Source organism: Malus sylvestris, chromosome 15, assembly GCF_916048215.2.
Source record: "Malus sylvestris chromosome 15, drMalSylv7.2, whole genome shotgun sequence".
In the NCBI taxonomy this organism is placed as follows: Eukaryota; Viridiplantae; Streptophyta; class Magnoliopsida; order Rosales; family Rosaceae; genus Malus; species Malus sylvestris.
Window position 1 is genome coordinate 45,061,476 of NC_062274.1, and position 19,451 is coordinate 45,080,926.

The 19,451-nt window shown below is 42.0% G+C and overlaps 1 protein-coding gene and 1 long non-coding RNA gene across 2 annotated transcripts; both read left to right on the forward strand.

Moving 5' to 3' along the window:
- The first annotated feature begins 1,542 nt into the window (after positions 1-1,542).
- LOC126601740 ((R)-mandelonitrile beta-glucosyltransferase-like) lies at positions 1,543-18,369 on the forward strand. The gene is made up of 2 exons (XM_050268501.1): positions 1,543-2,188; positions 17,282-18,369. The coding sequence occupies exons 1-2, from the start codon at positions 1,678-1,680 to the stop codon at positions 18,220-18,222; spliced, it is 1,452 nt and encodes a 483-aa protein (XP_050124458.1). The 5' UTR covers positions 1,543-1,677; the 3' UTR covers positions 18,223-18,369.
- On the forward strand, positions 8,265-9,744 carry LOC126601742 (uncharacterized). The gene is made up of 3 exons (XR_007615797.1): positions 8,265-8,926; positions 8,969-9,108; positions 9,251-9,744. It is a non-coding gene; the product is annotated as an uncharacterized LOC126601742 (long non-coding RNA).
- Positions 18,370-19,451: the final 1,082 nt, after the last annotated feature.

The window sequence follows — 19,451 nt, forward strand, 5'->3', positions numbered from 1 at the left end:
GTTATAAGAAAATGTGGTTCTTCAATTTACGTTTGTGTACTTGTTTCATCATTTTTTAATACTTCTTTCTTTGACATCCGAATCTGAACGTAGTCTACATATAACTCATATAAAATCTATGCAGACTAATAAATCGAAAAGATATTAAAAAATCTTTAAGTTCATTACTGTTGTTTCTGTAGCCTACCAAGAACGTTACAACAGCTAGATAAAACTCAAACTCAATGAGGCCTTTATGTACAAACACAGTGAACCCTTAACTCAAATATATGCACACACTAGCGAGTAAGTTGGAGAAGCCACAATAAATACAAGGGTTTTTATCACAAATGGTCCCTGAAATTGACCCACCCCATCAAGATGGTCCATGAAATTAAAAATCAATCAATGTAGTCCCTGAAATTGGGTGTCGCAAATCAATGTAGTCCTTCCGTCATAATTCTGTTAAAAATTCTGTTATGTGCTGATGTGGCAAATGACGTGGCACACTTTATATTAAAAAACTAAAAAATTATTATTAAAAACTAAAAAAAAATCATTTAATATATATTTTTTTCTTCTTTTTTTTTCTCCTCTTCTTCTTCTTCTTCGGGTTGCAGGGGGTGCGGGAAAAGGGGTTTTTTTTTTTTTTTTCTCTTCTTCGAGTTGTAGGGGGTGGGGGAGAAGGGGGTGAAGGGTTTTTGTTTTTTTTTTTTCTCTCTCTTCTTCTTCGGGTTGCAGGGGGTGGGGGAGAAGGGTTTTTTTTTTTTTTTTTTTCCTCTTCTTCTTCGTCGGGTTGCAGGGGCTGGGGGAGAAGGGGACGGGTTGGGGGGTGGGGTGGGGTTTGACAAACATGGTTTTTTTTTTTTTTTTAATAATTAATTATTATTTTAACATTTAAAAAATATTAAATGATTTTTTTTAGTTTTTAATAATATTTTATTAGTTTTTTTAATATAAAGTGTGCCACGTCACTTGCCACATCAGCACATAACAGAATTTTTAACGGAGTTATGATGGAAGGACTACATTGATTTGCGACACCCAATTTCAGGGACTACATTGATTGATTTTCAATTTCAGGGACCATCTTGATGGGGTGGGTCAATTTTAGGAACCATTTGTGATAAAAACCCTAAATACAAAAGGGCAGTTTAGAGGGGAAGGCTTGTTTGATATGGTCATGCAAAGCAACCTAAGATTTATCGAGAGCAACGCTATAGAGGGTGATAGAGACTCCATCGAAAGCAACTGTTGGAAGGAGAGAATGTTTTGATTTTGGTTTTTTATTTTTCAAATGGGTGTTAAGATAAATTTACATATTGAATTGGGTTTGTGAGAATAGTTTAGGTGATAAATTTGGGTTTAAAGAGATATTGATAGTTTAATAAAAAAATAATGTGAGTGTAAAGAATAAGTTGGATGTAAAAGAATGTTAGATGGGTTCAAATAAAATTTTCCTTTTTGAAATTATTTTTTGCTCCATATTGAACTACGATGGAAATATTTGAATAATAAAGTTTCATCCTAGCAATCGGGTTGAACAAGGACTGCAATCATAACGTCCATGACAAATTAGTCAGGTAATTTATACACCGACATTTTATTGTATAAAAATATCCTAGACCCTTCTCTTCCCACCACCACCACACGATTTATTCATTTCCATTTGCTTTTGTGCTTTGTTTTAAAAAAAAAATGAGTTCGCCTAGTTTGGCAGAAAAGCCGCATGCGGTTTGCGTACCATTCCCAGCTCAAGGTCACATAAACCCCATGCTCAACGTAGCCAAACTCCTCCACTTCAAAGGCTTTCACATAACCTTTGTTTACACAGAGTTCAACCACAAACGCCTCCTTAAATCCCGAGGTCCCAACGCCCTCGATGGCCTTCCCTCCTTCCAGTTCGAAACCATCCCCGATGGACTCCCTCCAACTGATGCTAATGTTACCCAAGACATACCATCTTTGTGTCATTCCACTAGGAAAAAATGCTTGCCTCACTTTAGAGAGCTTTTGTCCAAGGTGAACTCTTCGCCCGATTCGCCTCCTGTGAGTTGCGTAGTTTCCGATGGTGTCATGAGTTTCACTCTAGATGCAGCTCAGGAACTAGGGATTCCCGAAGTGCTTTTCTGGACAACAAGCGCTTGTGGCTTCTTGGCCTACATGCAGTTTTACCGTCTCATCGAAAAGGGTCTCACTCCTCTTAAAGGTATATTTTGGTCAATAGAAAATTTCATTCTAATCTTTGGCAAAGATAACTTTTGGACTAAAACTACGAGTAAGATCAAAATATAATTTTAGTCCCTTGATACATTAATAACCTCATCTATTAATTACATTTTGAGTTTTTAATTATTTCTCTTTTTCTTCCTAATTTTAATGTATTAATTTTATTTCATTATAACTTGGCTTTTTATATTAGTATCCAACAAAATGTTCAATGCACCCCACATTAAAATTTAATATTAAATGATTTATTTACACTACTATACAATGGCAATTTTGAACTTATTAGGTTTAAAAAAAAATTCTAAATACACCTCAAATCACTTTTAATGTATTATTTGTCTTCTTCAACTATTAAAATCTCTCCAACCCTCCATTGTTGAACAAAACCCTAACCAATGAAATTACAAACATGTTGATTGAGAAAAAAAAAATTTGACGAATGAAACACGAAATCGATGTTTCGGAAGCTTCACATGAGATAAGACTTCATATTCTTTATTGTTTTAGTAATTTTGACGACATCGATAATTATTTAATCTTGCTTTTGCTGCGTTATTCAAGCTTCTATATTCGTATTCATATTTTAGGGATCACAGGGATTACATGAAGAATTAAACACCTAAAATTACCATCAAATATTAAAAGCAAATGACATGGGTTTTAATGGTGGAATTGAAAACAACCCACATATGCTTTAAATCCCAGATGGCATCTTTTGTCAAAATTCCAGCCGGCATTTTTTTTTTCCAAATTAAAAACTTTATAAGATTTGAGAAATGTGGGGTGGATAAAAAGTATGGGGTGCATGTAAAAAATATAAGGTGTATATTGAGAATGTGAGGTGTGGGGGTATTATGGGGAAGTAAGTGGGGTGTATTATAATAATTTTTCGTTGAAAAAGCAAATGTGGGGTGTATTAAGTATGTAGGGTTTATTCAACAATTTGTGGGGTGTTAATAATAAGCATTATAATTTTTATTTTCATTTTATTTATCGTAATATATTTTGTTGTAAACATTTAGATAAACTAATTTTTGTTATACAATAAATTTTGATGTACTTTGTCTTCTTCATTTAGGTACATTAAATTCATTATAATACATTTTGATGCATACATATAGGTACACACATTTCGGTACATACATTTCGATACAAACATTTAGGTGTGTTGATGCACAAAACCGGAGGTCTTGGAACAACAGAAAGTGTCAGGTTTTGTGACCTTCGCTTGGTTGCTTGGTTGCTTCAGTCACTAGTGAGGATAAGTACGTAAATGAATAGAGACAGAGAAGCAAACACAGGATGTACGTGGTTCACCCAGATTGGCTACGTCCACGGAGTAGAGGAGTTCTTATTAGTAGTGAAGGGCTTACACAAGTACAAAGGATCAAGCTCTCAATTTAGTGAGTTCTTGTGAATGATTTAACACAAAATGGCATTAGGCCATATTGTGGGGGAATGACCCCTATTTATAGAAAAACTTGTAGCTTTGTCACATTGACATGTGTCATGTTATGATTGGTTCTTGATGTTGACACGTGCTGCGCTCTGATTGGCTTCTAATCTTGACACGTGTCGAGTAGTGATTGGCCTCCTGGTCGGAGGGGAACTCTTCTGGGTCCTTGACAGTATAGCGTTGGCCGGTGCTCGGTAGTTTCGGGATTGGTCAAGTATGGTACAAACAGTGCTCCCCTAAGTTCCCGAGTGAGGGAAACTCCTCGGTTGGGGACTTGCAAGATCCAATCCCTTGAGTAATCACGAAACTTCTAAGTACCGAAGTGTGGTCTGATCTTCATCTGCCCTTCTCTGGAAGTACTTTTCCTCCATCCGGGAATGGTGTATTTAGCTGATGTTGACGCACAAGGTAATGTATCAATTTCACTTGAAGCTTAGTTGTAGTTTCGGGCTTAGTCAAGTGTGATACAAACCCTATAGTAGGAGTCCCCCAAGTCGCCGAGCTAGGAGATCTGCCGAAAGAGGTGACAGACAAGGTAAGCAGTCAAACTTCCAAGTAAGCAACCCAGGATCAGAGGTTTGACTTCGGCTTCCGGTTGATTGTTCTCATTCTCCTTGTCTCTCATTCAACTGCCAGGATAAGGAGAAGCAAATGGATAAGAGATGATATGAGATACTTTTGCTTTTGAAGAAGTAACTTTCCACAGGCTTATTCTTGAACTGTGCTGGAGGGTTTTCTGGTGCCCTTCAGAGTATAAGGCCGACTCAAAAATTTGAGGGTCAAAACAAGTCCATCAAATCTAGAGTACGTTCGACCTTGATGATATGGGATACTTTTGCTGTTGACGGAATAATGAATGTGGTATGGAAAGGTGTCGTGCTGTAGTGATCTGTTTCAGCTCACCGTTGAACCTTCTGCTTCAATCTTTTGCATGGCAGAAGTGGTGTGCAACCTTTGCATTTAAATGGTCCTTCAGAACATTCCTTCATAGTGACTCATCCACGCTTGGCAGCTTCAGTGTAAAGAGCCAATATCTGATCAACTGTCATGAGGTATTTGCCGGTGGAATTCGTGACCTTGACAGCAGTTGAGGATGAGTACTCGAGAGCAATGCTAAGTAAGCAACCAGGCAAAGGCTCCAGGCAGTCAGTTCCAAATTGGAGGTTTGATTTCAGGTTCCGACTGACTGCTCTCTTTCTCCTTGTCCTGCAGGTGTGGACAAGGACAAAGACAAAGATAGGGAGAAAGCATGATATGGGATACTCTTGCTTTCGACCCTGATGATATGAGATACTCTTGTTCTTGGTGTGGCTTATTTGCTGAGGTATTATCGGGGGGAAATAAAGCTGAGTATTTCGAGAGGTTATGTTGAGGGTGCCTTTTCGAATGCGAGAAAGGGTTGAGCATTTTTGCAGGTTTGCCTGTCCGTTGAGGAGGGAGGTCAATGTATATAGGGATTTCCCAATAACAAGTAGTAATGCTATTCCTTTACCCTTCTTGGTCACAGCAATGTAGTGGGAGCTGCCAGCTTCACGTGTTTTAATTTTGTCAGAGCACTTTGAAAAAGTGGTATGTGGTATCTGGAAAGCTGATGTTACGTGTGAAGATTACAGACAAGCTTTATCTAAGGAAATCTGGCTCTCGAAGTTCTGAGAGTTGTGCCTCTTCGGTTTTCGAACAAGCAATCCCGTCGAGGATTTGACTCTCGAGATTCGGAAAGCGGTGCTACTCCGGTTTTTTAGAAAGTAATTATGTTGGGAGTCTTTTCTCAAATGTGAGTAAAGGTTGGACGTTCTTGCCAACCTGTCTTGCCGCAAAACCCGGAGGTCGACACACATAGGGACTTTCCAGTTGTCAAGCAGTGGTGCTGTTCCTTTACCCTTATGGGTAATAGTAGGGTAGCTGGAACTTCGAAATTCTCGTGCCTAAACTTTGTCAGAGATCTTTGACAAAGTTATATGTGGTACCCGAGGAGTTGATGGTGCATATGGAGAGCGGTGATTGAACAGTAAGATTCACGTGCTTTCTACTTCACCAGAAATCTTCGACAGATTGCCCGTAATTTCCGCAAAGCTGAGTGTGCATGTGACAGGTGCTGACGAGGCTGAAAAAGCAGGTGCTTCTTCGATTTCTGAGATCGGCCCTCGTGGTCTCTGAGCAGCCCAGCTTTTGAGAAAGCAAACGCCTCTTCGATTTCTGAGATCGGCCCTCGTGGTCTCTGAGCAGCCCAGCTTTTGAGAAAGCAAACGCCTCTTCGATTTCTGAAGCTCCGTCGAGTGCAGATTTTTATAGAGGCTGGCATTAAGTTCCACAGCACACTTGAATCTCTACCAGTAGAAGCTCATTTCTTGCACTTCTAAGATCTTGATTTGTCTGACCTCTTCCTTCTTCAACACATTTGAAAATGTCTGGACCCTCCGACCGTCGTTTTGACTTGAACCTTGGAGAAGAGACAGCCACGCCTTCTCCAGACAACATATGGCGCCCATCCTTCATATCCCCTACTGGTCCTCTTACCGTTGGGGATTCTGTGATGAAGAATGATATGACCGCTGCAGTGGTGGCCAGGAACCTTCTCACTCCCAAAGATAATAGACTACTTTCCAAACGGTCTGATGAGTTGGCTGTTAAGGACTCTCTGGCTCTTAGTGTTCAGTGTGCAGGTTCTGTGTCTAATATGGCCCAACGCCTATTTGCTAGAACCCGCCAAGTTGAATCATTGGCTGCTGAAGTGATGAGTCTCAAACAGGAGATTAGAGGGCTCAAGCATGAGAATAAGCAGTTGCACCGGCTCGCCCATGACTATGCTACAAACATGAAGAGGAAGCTTGACCAGATGAAGGAATCTGATGGTAAGGTTTTACTTGATCATCAGCGGTTTGTGGGTTTGTTCCAAAGGCATTTATTGCCTTCGTCCTCTGGGGCTGTACCTGGTAATGAAGCTTCAAATGATGAACCTCCAATGCCTCCTCCTTCTGGGGTTTTGTCAAGTACTGAGGCTCCGGATAACCACCCTCCGGTGCTTTCTCTTTCTGGGGCTCTACCGACTGCTGAGACTTCCCCTAAGCAACCTTTGTGAATGCTCCCTTTTGTTTGTTTATTTTGACTCATGTATATGTACATATTTGTGGCTTATCGAAAATATTAATAAATAAGCTTTGCTTCATTTCAACATATTGTGTTAAATACACCAAAGCTTTCTTCATAAAGTTCTTTGAATTTTTGCTTTTGTTGAAACCTGTATTGTTGAAGCTTTGTGAGTGAAGCATGTAGTTTGAGGTAGTGTTCCCTTAATTTCCCGAGTGAGGAAAACTTCTCGGTTGGAGACTTGAAAAATCCAAGTCACTGAGTAGTCACGAACTTTTGAGTACCAAGGCGTAGTAGCATATGGTGGGAGTCCCCCAAGTCTCTAGTCGAGGGAGTTGACGAATGAGGTGTCTTGCTAATAGTCCATGTCGTAAGTACCAAAACTTCATTCTTTTGTTTTCTAAGTGGTAGCCCCGGACTTTTTCTTCATAGATTTTGTTTATGAAGGTTGCTAGGCCCGAATAAGTGGAATTGCAGAAGGTGTAACCGTTGGTGCATTAACATCATAATGGAAGCATCACAATGATGGAAGCATCACAATGATGAAAGCATCATAATGATGAAAACACCATAATGATGAAACATCATAATGATGTTTCTTTGGTGGAATTGTTTTTCATTTCCCCTAACAACCGGAATTGTTTTTCAACATAACACCATCATCTGTAGGTCGAATCACAAAGTTGTCTTCATGAAAGTTGTTCGTTAATTCCTTAACTACAACATATCCAAATTGGAGAGCCATCGGAGCAGTACAACTCCAGAAATCCAGGTATGATGAGTGACTGTTTATCATTTGTCTGTCAACCCGTCAGATTTGTTGTGAGCTTTGAAACTCTATTTTCTCTTGCTCATATCAGCATGCTTTCTTCATTGAAGTTGTTCCTCAGCTTGTGAACTACAACATATCCAAATTTGAGATCCCTCGGAGCTGTATAACTCAAGAAACTCAGGTATGATGAATGACTGGTTATTATTTTTCTGTCAACCCGTCAGATTTGTTGTGAGCTTCGAAACTCCATTTTCTCTTGTTCAGATCGGTATGCTTTCTTCATTTAAGTTGTTCCTCAGCTTGTGAACTACAACATATCCAAATTTGAGATCCCTCGGAGCTGTATAACTCAAGAAACTCAGGTATGATGAATGACTGGTTATTATTTTTCTGTCAACCCGTCAGATTTGTTGTGAGCTTCGAAACTCCATTTTCTCTTGTTCAGATCGGTATGCTTTCTTCATTGAAGTTGTTCCTCAGCTTGTGAACTACAACATATCCAAATTTGAGATCCCTCGGAGCTGTATAACTCAAGAAATTCAGGTATGATGAATGACTGGTTATTATTTGTCTGTCAACCCGTCAGATTTTTTGTGAGCTTCGAAACTCCATTTTCTCTTGTTCAGATCGGTATGCTTTCTTCATTGAAGTTGTTCCTCATCGACTCTTTCATAACATATCAAAAATTCAGGATGAACTAACGGTTAAATATTTCCAGATCTTCGAAACATCACAACAGCTTCGAAATCTGCAAGAAGCCGACTATCATGTTTGGAGCTTCAACACTTTAATTTCCGTCGCTCAAACAGAAATGGTTCCTTCTTGAAAGTTGTTCATATGCTCAAGAACTATAGGGTGTCCAAAATTCAGCTCCATTGGAGAAGAGCAGAGGTTGCAGAAATTTGATAGATGAAAGGAGGCGGAAGAGGGAGAGAGAGAAAAAGTCTCTTGGGTTGGATTTCTATTTTGGGGCAGATTCCAATTTTTGTAGCACCTTCATTATTGATGAATTGCTTGTACTTTTGTCCATTATGAAATTTGGGACTTTGGCTTGTTGTTGGATCTATTATAATATGTTTGAGAACATATATAAGTGAATAAATAAGAAGGAAAATTTTGGGCCCTTGTGGGTGTAAAACAAAAAATGTTTATGTTTACCCAAGTGTTTTTGTACAAGTTCAAGGGCATCTTGGGTTTTGTGAACAAAATTTGTTTATTTGGAGCAAGGTTTTGTGTTGAAGCTTTGTAGGTGAAGCTTTGGTGTTGAAGCTTTGTGGGTGAAGCTTTGGAGGTGAAGCTTTTCGGGTGAAGCTTGTTGGGTGAAGCTTTTTAGGTGAAGCTTTGTGGGTGAAGCTTTTTAGGTGAAGCTTTTCGGGTGAAGCTTTTTGGGTGAAGCTTTTTAGGTGAAGCTTGTCGGGTGAAGCTTTTTGGGTGAAGCTTTTTAGGTGAAGCTTTGATGGTGAAGCTTTTTGGGTGAAGCTTTTTAAGTGAAGCTTTTTGGGTGAAGCTTTTTAGGTGAAGCTTTGATGGTGAAGCTTTTTGGGTGAAGCTTTTTAGGTGAAGCTTTGTGGGTGAAGCTTTGTGGGTGAAGCTTTGATGGTGAAAGTATGTAGAGGGAGCTTTCTAGGTGAAGATTTTTTAGGTGAAGCTTTGTAGGTGAAGCTTTTTTAAGTGAAGCTTTTCGGGTGAAGCTTTTTAGGTGAAGCTTTGTGGGTGAAGCTTTTTAGGTGAAGCTTTGTGGGTGAAGCTTTGGAGGTGAAGCTTTTCGGGTGAAGCTTTTTAGGTGAAGCTTTGGAGGTGAAGCTTTTCGGGTGAAGCTTTTTGGATGAAGCTGTTTTTTTTTTTTTTTTTTTTTTTTTTTTTTGGCGCTTGACACGGTCTTCATTTGCTTGTTTTGTAGTGACTGTGGAAGACGGATTGCTTTCTGATTGAGAAGGGTTCCGGCATCGCTTGCTATGAATGTAAAAGAGTGAGGGCTGAGTTGGCTAAATTACCTCTTTATTGAATTCATTGCCAAATGGCCTTCATTACATAGGATGCCAAACGGCTATAGCTCAACACTTGTACATCGTGAGTCTATTTGTAGTAGTACTTCAAGTGATCAGCGTTCCATGGATGGCCAAGGGTCTTGCCATCGGAGCTTCTAAGTGTGTAAGAGCCAGGGCGACTGATGCCAATGACTTCATACGGTCCATCCCAGTTTGGACTAAGTGTGCCTTCACTCGGGACTCTGTCGCAGAGTAATCTTTTCTTTAAGACCCAGTCTCCTATTTTGAAAGAACGAGGCTTGACCCTAGAGTCATAATAGTTGGAGATGCGCTGCTTGTAGGCGACATTCCTCAAGTGAGCTTGGTTTCTGTGTTCCTCGACTAAATCCAAGTTGAGGGTGAGTTGTTTGTCATTTTCACTTTGAATGTAGTTCTGGACTCGGAATGTTGCTTGCTCGAGCTCAACAGGGACAACCGCCTCTGTGCCAAAGGCAAGTGAGAATGGAGTTTCTCCTGTTGAAGTCCGATATGAAGTGCGATATGACCAAAGAACTTGGGGTACAAATTCTGGCCAACAGCCTTTAGCTTTGTCCAAGCTGGTTTTCAAAGTGCGCTTGATTATTTTGTTGATGGCCTCAACTTGTCCATTAGACTGGGGATGAGCTGGAGAGGCAAAGCATAAGTTGATGTTGAACTTAGAGCAGAACAACCTGAACTTCTTGTTGTCGAACTGTCGCCCATTGTCAGTGACTATCGCATTGGGAATGCCGAATCTACAAAGGATGTTCTTCCACACGAAGTCTTCTATCTTTGCCTCAGTAATGGTTGCCAAGGGTTCTACTTCGGCCCACTTTGTGAAGTAGTCCACTGCAACGACTGCGTAACAGACTTTGCCCTTCCCTGCCGGCATTGGGCCGATCAAATCAAGTCCCCACTGGGCGAAGGGCCAAGGGCTGATCATAGGAGTAAGAGGCTCTGGAGGGGAATGAGGAATAGCCGCATATCGTTGACATTTGTCACATGAGCGGGATACTTTGATGGCATCCTGGTGGAGTGTTGGCCAGTAATATCCTTGGCGAAAAGTCTTGTGTGCTAGGGACCGAGATCCAGCATGATCTCCACAGACTCCCTCATGTATTTCCCGAAGGACGATTTCCGCCTCGGCAGGCGTAAGACACCTTAAGTATGGCAGGCTAAAACCTCGCTTATAGAGTTGATCATTGATGATCAGGTAGCGGGTAGACTTGTATCGAATTTGCTTAGCCTGGACTTTATCATTTGGGAGGGTGCCATGAGCAAGGAAATTATAGATCGGGGTGATCCAACTATCCCCCTGTTGTAAGTTGCATACTTCTGCGGCCATGGTGCTTGGTGTTGCCAACAGTTCGACATGAATTTTTCTTCCAATCTTGTCTTCCACAGCCGAGGCGAGGTGAGCCAGGGCGTCTGCATGACTGTTTGCCGCTCGAGGAACTTGGGTGATCTGGTAGTGGAAGTGCTTGAGCAAAAGTTGTGTTTGCGCAAGATATGCTGCCATGGAGCTGTCCTTAGCATCAAAGTTGTTGGTAACCTGGTTGACCACCAATTGGGAGTCACTGAAAATATCAATTTGTTTAACCCCGAGGTGTTTGGCCAAACGTAATCCTGCTAGAAGGGCTTCATACTCGGCCTCATTATTTGATGCCTTGAATTTGAAACGAAGAGCATACTCCATTGCTACTTTGTCGGGTGTAGTCAAGACTAGTCCCGCTCCACAGCCCTGTTGGTTGGATGAGCCATCAACATACAGACTCCATGCTGTGGTTGTTGGTTCTATCTTCTGAGCTTCCGGGGGTAATGAAGCCACTGCTTCAGGTGTAGAAGCAATGTCAACCGGATATGTGAAGTCGGCAATGAAGTCTGCCACTGCTTGGCCCTTCTCAGCTGGCTTTGGTTGGTAGGAGATGTCAAACTCACCCAACGCTATTGCCCATTTGATCATTCGCCCTGAAGTGTCAGGACTTTGGAGTATCTGTCGAAGAGGATAATTGGTAAGCACGATGATGGAGTGCGCTTGGAAGTAAGGGCGGAGTTTTCGAGCAGACATGACCAATGCCAGAGCCAATTTCTCAATGTTAGAGTACCGTGTCTCCGCATCTTGTAAGGCTTTGCTAGCGTAGTAGACAGGTCGCTCAATATTCCCATCCTTTCGAATGAGAACGGAACTTACGGCTGAAGCTGATACCGATAGGTAGATAATGAGAATGTCTCCTACCTCGGGCTTGGAGAGTAGAGGGGCTTTACTCATGTACTCCTTGAGGTTTTTGAATGCCTCGGCACATTCATCAGTCCATGTAATGTACTTCCTACTTCCCTTAAGTGCTTTAAAAAAGGGAGCACATTTGTCTGTGGCCTTAGAAATGAACCTGGTTAAGGCTGCCACCTTGCCAGTAAGGCTCTGGATGTCCTTTGAAGTTACCGGTTCCTTCATGTCGAGGATTGCTTTGATCTTCTCGGGATTAGCTTCAATGCCTCGTTGGCTAATCATGAAACCTAAGAATTTGCCAGAGCCTACGCCGAAGGCACATTTGTTGGGGTTTAACCTCATTCGATACCTCTTCAAAATAGTGAAAGTTTCAGATAGGTTGGTGATGTGTTGGTCAGCATGTTTGCTCTTGACTAACATATCATCAACGTAAACTTCCATGCTCTTCCCAATCTGCTCGGCGAACATTGAGTTGACTAGTCTCTGATAAGTCGCTCCTGCATTCTTTAGGCCGAAAGGCATGACTTTATAGCAGTATAGTCCTCTGTCGGTAGTGAAGGCTGTGTGTTCTTGATCCGAAGGGTTCATGAGGATTTGGTTGTATCCTGAGTAAGCATCCATGAAGCTCAGGAGTTCACACCCGGCCGTAGAGTCTATAAGTCTGTCAATAAGAGGAAGAGGGAAGCTATCTTTCGGACACCCTTTGTTTAGGTCGGTGTAGTCAACACACATTCTCCACAAGACCTTTTGAAGCAAAAGACTTTCTTTGGTCGAATTTTTCTTAACAAGGACCACATTTGCTACCCATGTCGGGTAATTGACTTCGCGGACAAAGCCTATGCCTTTGAGTTTTTCAACTTCTGCTTTCATTGCCTCGTATCGTTCAGCATCATAAGATCTTCGCTTCTGTCTCACCGGCTTGATCTTGGGGTCAATACTCAAACGATGACAGATGACATCGGGAGAGATGCCTGGCATGTCCTCGTATGACCAGGCGAAGACTTCAGTGTTCTCTTTCAAAAAAGATATCAATGCTAACCGAAGGGGTGGTGACAATGTGGTGCCAATCTTCACCATGCGATCTGGATAATCTCTTGAGATAGGTACCTTCTCCAACTCTTCAGCAGGTTGGGCTTGCTGGGTGAAAGAGTCATCTCGAGGATCATCGGGTTGATTGTTGCTATCAGGAAGATCCAAGTTCGCTTCATCTAGGCTGGTCTTTGTGACTTGGTCATGTACAGACAGGGTTTCCTTGGGTCCGGGCAAGTGTTGTTGCTTAACTGAAGTGTTGTAACATGATCGTGCACTAAGCTGATCTCCTCTGATGTAGCCGTTGCCATGGGGGGTTGGAAATTTCATCAACAGCATATGCGTGGATACCATAGCCTTGAGATCATTGATGCCTGTGCGCCCAAATATGACATTGTATGCCGTTGGGCAGTCAACCACTAGGAAGTTAGTGGTAATGGTAGCCGTGTAAGGGCCTGTACCAATAGTAAAGGGTAAATGTATGCTCCCTAAGGGTTGCACGATATCACCGGAGAAGCTTATCAGAGGAGAAATCGAGCGATCGAGCAAGTGTTCAGCTACACTGAGTGCCCTGAAAGCTTCGGCAAACATGATATTGACCGAAGCCCCTGTGTCTACGAGGATTCGTCGAACATCAAAGTTGGCTATGTGAGCCTCCACGATCAATGGGTCGTTATGAGGGTAGATGATGCCTCTTTCTTCCTCAGGGTAGAAACATATCGGATCCCAGTTAGGCTTTTGATACTTCCCTCCCCTGATGTCTTCCACGTGAAACACTTGGTGACCAGGCCTCAGAATTCGTTCACTGTTTTTCATGGCCCTATTGGAAGATTCAGATATGGGTGTGCCGCCGCTTATGGAATATATGACATTCACCTGGCGTTGGTTACGGTTATCCCTTTGAGGGTGAAGAAGGAATTGATCAATTTTTCCTTCTCGTGCCAAAGCTTCAATACGATCACGGAGGATGATACATTTCTCGCTATCATGGCCGTTATGCTCATGGTAGCAACAAAACGTGCCCGCGTTATTCGGGGGCGTGTAATCTGGGTGCCTCGGCTTTGGTTTTGGTATCAGGTGAGCTATGCTGGGGTAAATGGCCGCGCATGTGGCATTCAAGGGCGTGTATGTCTCATACCTTGGGGTAGGGGGTATCTTGACGCGGGTTTGACCCACTGCATTGACTGCCTGGGGGCGAGCGTTATTGTGGCGATACCCTTGGTTATCGGGATAGTGTCCCTTACTCTTTTTACTGAAAGGAGAGTGGTGAGGATGGAAATCCTTCCTCTTGCCTTGAAATTGATATGTCTGTTGATTCGGTGAAGCATTATGCAAGGCATGGGGAGGTGCCACTGCTGTTTGGGAAGTCGAGGTCTTCTCATTTAGGTGAGTCTGGCTTCCACCTCCCACTTGTTGATAAAGGATGGTTGTAGGGGGTTTCCCCTGATATGTCTTTGCCTCGGCGGAGGCATGGTTATAAGCCTGCGCCATCACCTCAGAGTAAGTCTTCCAAGTATTGGCATTGATCATGTATTTAAAGAAACAATCACGTAGGCCTGCCGTGAAGGCTTTGAGGGCAGTCTTGTCATCTGCCTCGGCACACCGGGAGTATTCATGGCTGAAGCGGCCAGCATACATACGTAATGACTCGTCTGGCTTCTGGCGGATAGTGTACAAGTCATCTGCAGAGTGCAAGCGATCGGTTTGGAAAATGTGTTGGGAAACAAATAGTTTCCTCAATTCCTCAAATGAGTCTACCGTCTCAGGTGTAAGACGACAATACCAATTTAGAGCTCCACCAGAGAGGGTGGAGGGGAAGAGAAGACATCGCTCTTCGTCGGTGTGCATCCGGTATGCCATGGTGGACTCAAAGAGGTTAAGGTGCTCAATCGGGTCCTCTTTTCCAGTATAAAGTTGCAAGCCAAGCTTTTGCTTTGTCTTTGCTTGAAGGGGGGTGTTGAGGATCCTCCTTGTAAGAGGGCCAGGCCTGGGTTGGTTCCAGTCAGGTATTTCAGCCTGACGTTCAGCCTTCAACTTGTTTACTTCCTCAAGAAGTTGTAGGACAAGGGGGTCCTGAGCGGAGTTATGTGTCACTGGAGCTTTCTTTCGTAAATCTCCATCTCCTCTTGGAATTAGGAAGGTTTGATCAAGGGCATGTGATTTTTCCCTGGACTCGCTGTACTGGCTTCCAGGGTATGTCTGTCGGAACACCTCTGAGTCCCCTGTACCCTCATGTCTCTCTGGGACTTGTTGCCCCTTCCCCAAATTGGTGGCCGGCTTGGGCCGTGGCAGGGGACCGAGTCTCTCAGAAATCCTTGGGTCATTAATCTTTGAGCTTATATGGATGGAATTCTCTCGACGTTGCTTCAGGAAATCCCGACAATCGCGAAAGACTGCTTTCGATCCTTCTGCCCCTTCAGTAAAGAGGTGTCTCCCTCCACTTCTCATGGTTCGGGTCGAAGCAACTGGGTTAAGAGAAGCCTCATGTTGATTATCAAGTCGAGGGGTAATCTGTTCCCTATCAGGGATATCTATGTCGAATGCATGTGACCCTCCATGTTGGAGGGCACCCAGTTGATGGTTGACCTCCACGGGGGCAACAAGCTCGCGTGTCTGAGCTTGCCTAGCTTCGTGGAGTGTCTCGAAGAGCTTCTCATATTGCTCCTGGAGGACCTCATTCCTTATTGCTATCTTGTTGTTCTGAGCTTCCAACTCATCGACTTTAGCTTGAAGAAGAACTCGTTTTCCTTCCTTCTTTCGTTGTTTCGCACTATGTGCAAGGGGGGTGTCATTCTGTGTGCTGTGGCTTCCTTCGCTTCCCATGTTGGAGAGGGATGCCTGGTCAAAAGAAAGTGTACGAATGATAGAAACCAGCTTGACACAGCTGAAGAGAGTAGGAATAAGTGTGGTTTCCCACAGACGGCGCCAAATGTTGATGCACAAAACCGGAGGTCTTGGAACAACAGAAAGTGTCAGGTTTTGTGACCTTCGCTTGGTTGCTTGGTTGCTTCAGTCACTAGTGAGGATAAGTACGTAAATGAATAGAGACAGAGAAGCAAACACAGGATGTACGTGGTTCACCCAGATTGGCTACGTCCACGGAGTAGAGGAGTTCTTATTAGTAGTGAAGGGCTTACACAAGTACAAAGGATCAAGCTCTCAATTTAGTGAGTTCTTGTGAATGATTTAACACAAAATGGCATTAGGCCATATTGTGGGGGAATGACCCCTATTTATAGAAAAACTTGTAGCTTTGTCACATTGACATGTGTCATGTTATGATTGGTTCTTGATGTTGACACGTGCTGCGCTCTGATTGGCTTCTAATCTTGACACGTGTCGAGTAGTGATTGGCCTCCTGGTCGGAGGGGAACTCTTCTGGGTCCTTGACAGTATAGCGTTGGCCGGTGCTCGGTAGTTTCGGGATTGGTCAAGTATGGTACAAACAAGGTGCATTCAATATAATACATTCTGGTACATACATTTCGGTACTAACATTTTGGTGCATACATTTTAGTACAAATATTTATGTACATTAATTTAATACAATACATTTCAGTACTAACATTTAAATACACTACTTCAAAATAATACATTTCAGTACATATATTTCGGTACTAACATTTAGGTACATTAAATGAGTCTTTCAAGTTTGAAGAATGTTAAATAAAATTAATAAATTAAAAAAAAAAACTCTTTTTTGGTCAGGAATCAGGATAGAAAGGTAAGTGCCTTTGTCGAATAAACTAAAAGAGCTAGGAAAACTAAATTTATAGACTAAATTTTGAAAACTAAATGACATAAAAATTGATAATTTGATTATTACTTAAATATTGATAAACAATCTCATTTCCTATTGGTGACACATTATTTAGTTTGCAAATTTATAGCTGTTAAAAGCTTAAACACTGTCGCCATCAACAATTTCTGCAATTGTAGATCCGTCTTCTACACCCCTGTCTCTCTCTCTCTCTCTCTCTCTCTCTCTCTCTCTCTCTCTCTCTCTCTCTCTCTCTTACTTGGGAAATTGGGGCCGACGTATTCATTCAAAATCTTCTTCGGTTTAGCTCGATTTTGTTTGGAGATCGAGAGGGAGACGGCTAGTCTCGGGGATGGGTCTCGAGATAGATTTTTTTCCTAGCCCGCCCGGCGTCCGCCCAAACCGCCCACGTCCATCTAGCCCTCTCAGGCGGCCACCTTACGCCACCTAGTAAACTGACCGATTTAATAAACGATTGGTGTTAATCGCGACATAGCACCGATGCCTAGTGCCTAGACGGCCACCTGCCTAGTGCCTAGACGGCCACCTAGAGCGCTTTTTAGGATTATGGATGCAACTCATGTTTGTTGCGGGCTCTACCTTTATTAAATAGTTGGTAAAATGTGGTATAAAAAATGTAATAAGTGTAGCATAACTAAAACAAGTTTATAGGAGCGCTTTTCATTAAAACCCTCGAATTATAAATGTTAACATACTTTCTTCATTGGATTAGCAGATCCCAACTATTTGACAAACGGGTATTTAGATACCATGATAGATTGCATACCAGGCATGAAAGATATCCGATTGAAGGACATTCCAAGCTTCATAAGAACTACAGACCCCGATGACCAAATGCTGGATTTTTTTCTGGTCGAGACAGAACGAGCAAAAAAGGCTTCAGCTATTATTTTGAACACATTCCATGACTTTGAACGTGAAGTTTTAGATGCACTTTCAACTCTGCTTCCGCCTGTTTACTCCATCGGACCTCTAAATCTACAAATCGGTCAGATTCCGGCAGATAACGAGTTGAAATTGATCGGATCGAACCTATGGAATGAGGAACCAGAGTGCCTTGAGTGGCTTGACACTAAAGAACCCAACTCTGTGGTTTATGTCAACTTTGGAAGCATCACGGTTATGAAAAGTGAGCAGCTAATTGAGTTTGCATGGGGACTTGCAAATTGTAGGAAGACCTTTCTGTGGGTTATTAGGCCTGACCTAGTTGGTGGGGATTCAGATGTGGTTCCTCCGGAGTTTGTTGAAGAGACCAAAGATAGGAGCCTATTGGCAAGTTGGTGTCCTCAGGAACAAGTTTTGAGTCACCCAGCTATCGGAGGGTTTTTGATGCACAGCGGATGGAACTCTACCCTTGAAAGCGTGTGCTGTGGAGTGCCAGTGATTTGTTGGCCCTTCTTTGCAGAACAACAAACCAATTGCAGATTCAGTTGCAAAGATTGGGGCATAGGGTTGGAGATTGAAGGTGATGTGAAAAGAAAATATGTGGAGGAGCTTGTGAGAAAGTTAATGGACGGGGAGGAGGGCAAACAGATGAGAAAGAAAGCCTTGGAATGGAAAAAGTTGGCAAAGCAGGCCATTAGTGGTCCTGATGGATCGTCTTTTGTGAATTTTGACAAAATGGTCAACCAGGTGCTTCTGTCACCAAGAACGTAGAGTGAAATGATTAATTAGTGATGTTTGTTGTTGATTAATTGTCTTATGAGTTTGAATCTAGTTGTTAATTGTCATGTCTTTGGACCATATCTATCTTCATCGTTGTAACTTTTTACTGATTTCAATGCAGTAAAATCGTTCTATTCAGGTACATGTCTGAAGTATTCTTTCATATTTGTCTTACTATTTTAGGGCGTGTTTACTAACCCGGAATCGGAATGAAAGTAAGGAATTCGATTTCGATTACCGATCATTCTTGTGTTTACTAAAACTGTGAGGAATCAACAGTGTGTGGGACCCACACAAAACGTGGAATTCAATTCCTGGAATGGGAGGAATTGGACTCCCTACATCGATGTGGTAATTGAATTCCGGGAGGATGAAGGAATTGGGAATCCATTTGCTCTTCCTATTATGCCCTCCTATCAATATGTTGTTTAACCCAACAAATTAATCTCACGAGCTTGAAATCTGGTAGGGTGAGGGAATCGGAAATTTGATAGGTTCAGGAGATCTACGATTCACATATGAGATCTTGTCCCCGAACACCGGATCGTCGTCGTTCAGGAGGCGATGGTCCAGCCGCTTGGACACCGCCAACATGCACGTGTGGACGTAGCTTCGGACGATGACGCCAACTTCAGTATCTCACAGATGTGCTTCTTGCTTGTCGGCTCATCCTCCTGCGACATCGCTTTGAGGATCGCAGCGTTGAGGTCAAGGGCCAAATTCCTCATGTTTCTAGGTTTTTTCTTCTGTGGGGAGGGAAGATGAATGCGGCTGGATTTTTTATTTTGCGGGGAGGGAAGATGAATGTGGCTAGGTTCTTTATTTGGTTTTGGAGTAATTAGGTTTTCATCCTTATTTTTACTACTCTATTGATTAAAACCTTATTACTTTTCAATTTTTGATCAAGGTCCTTTGTATTAATAATATCATTAATTATTTCAATAATAAAATATTTTTTATTTATAAATATATTCATTTAATATTAAAAATGTTACAATTAGTATATTTATATTTATGGCTAAATTTTTTATCATATATTTTTATTTTTAGTTTGTACCCATTTTTAATTTGCAACCCTTTTTTAATTTGTACCAATTTTTCTTTCAATTTTAATTTGTACCCATATATTAATTTCTTTTTGTGCCCATATTTTTTAAAGTTTTATTTGTATTGTACCCATATTTTTTAATTTATTTGTACCCATTTTTATTTTTGCTAAA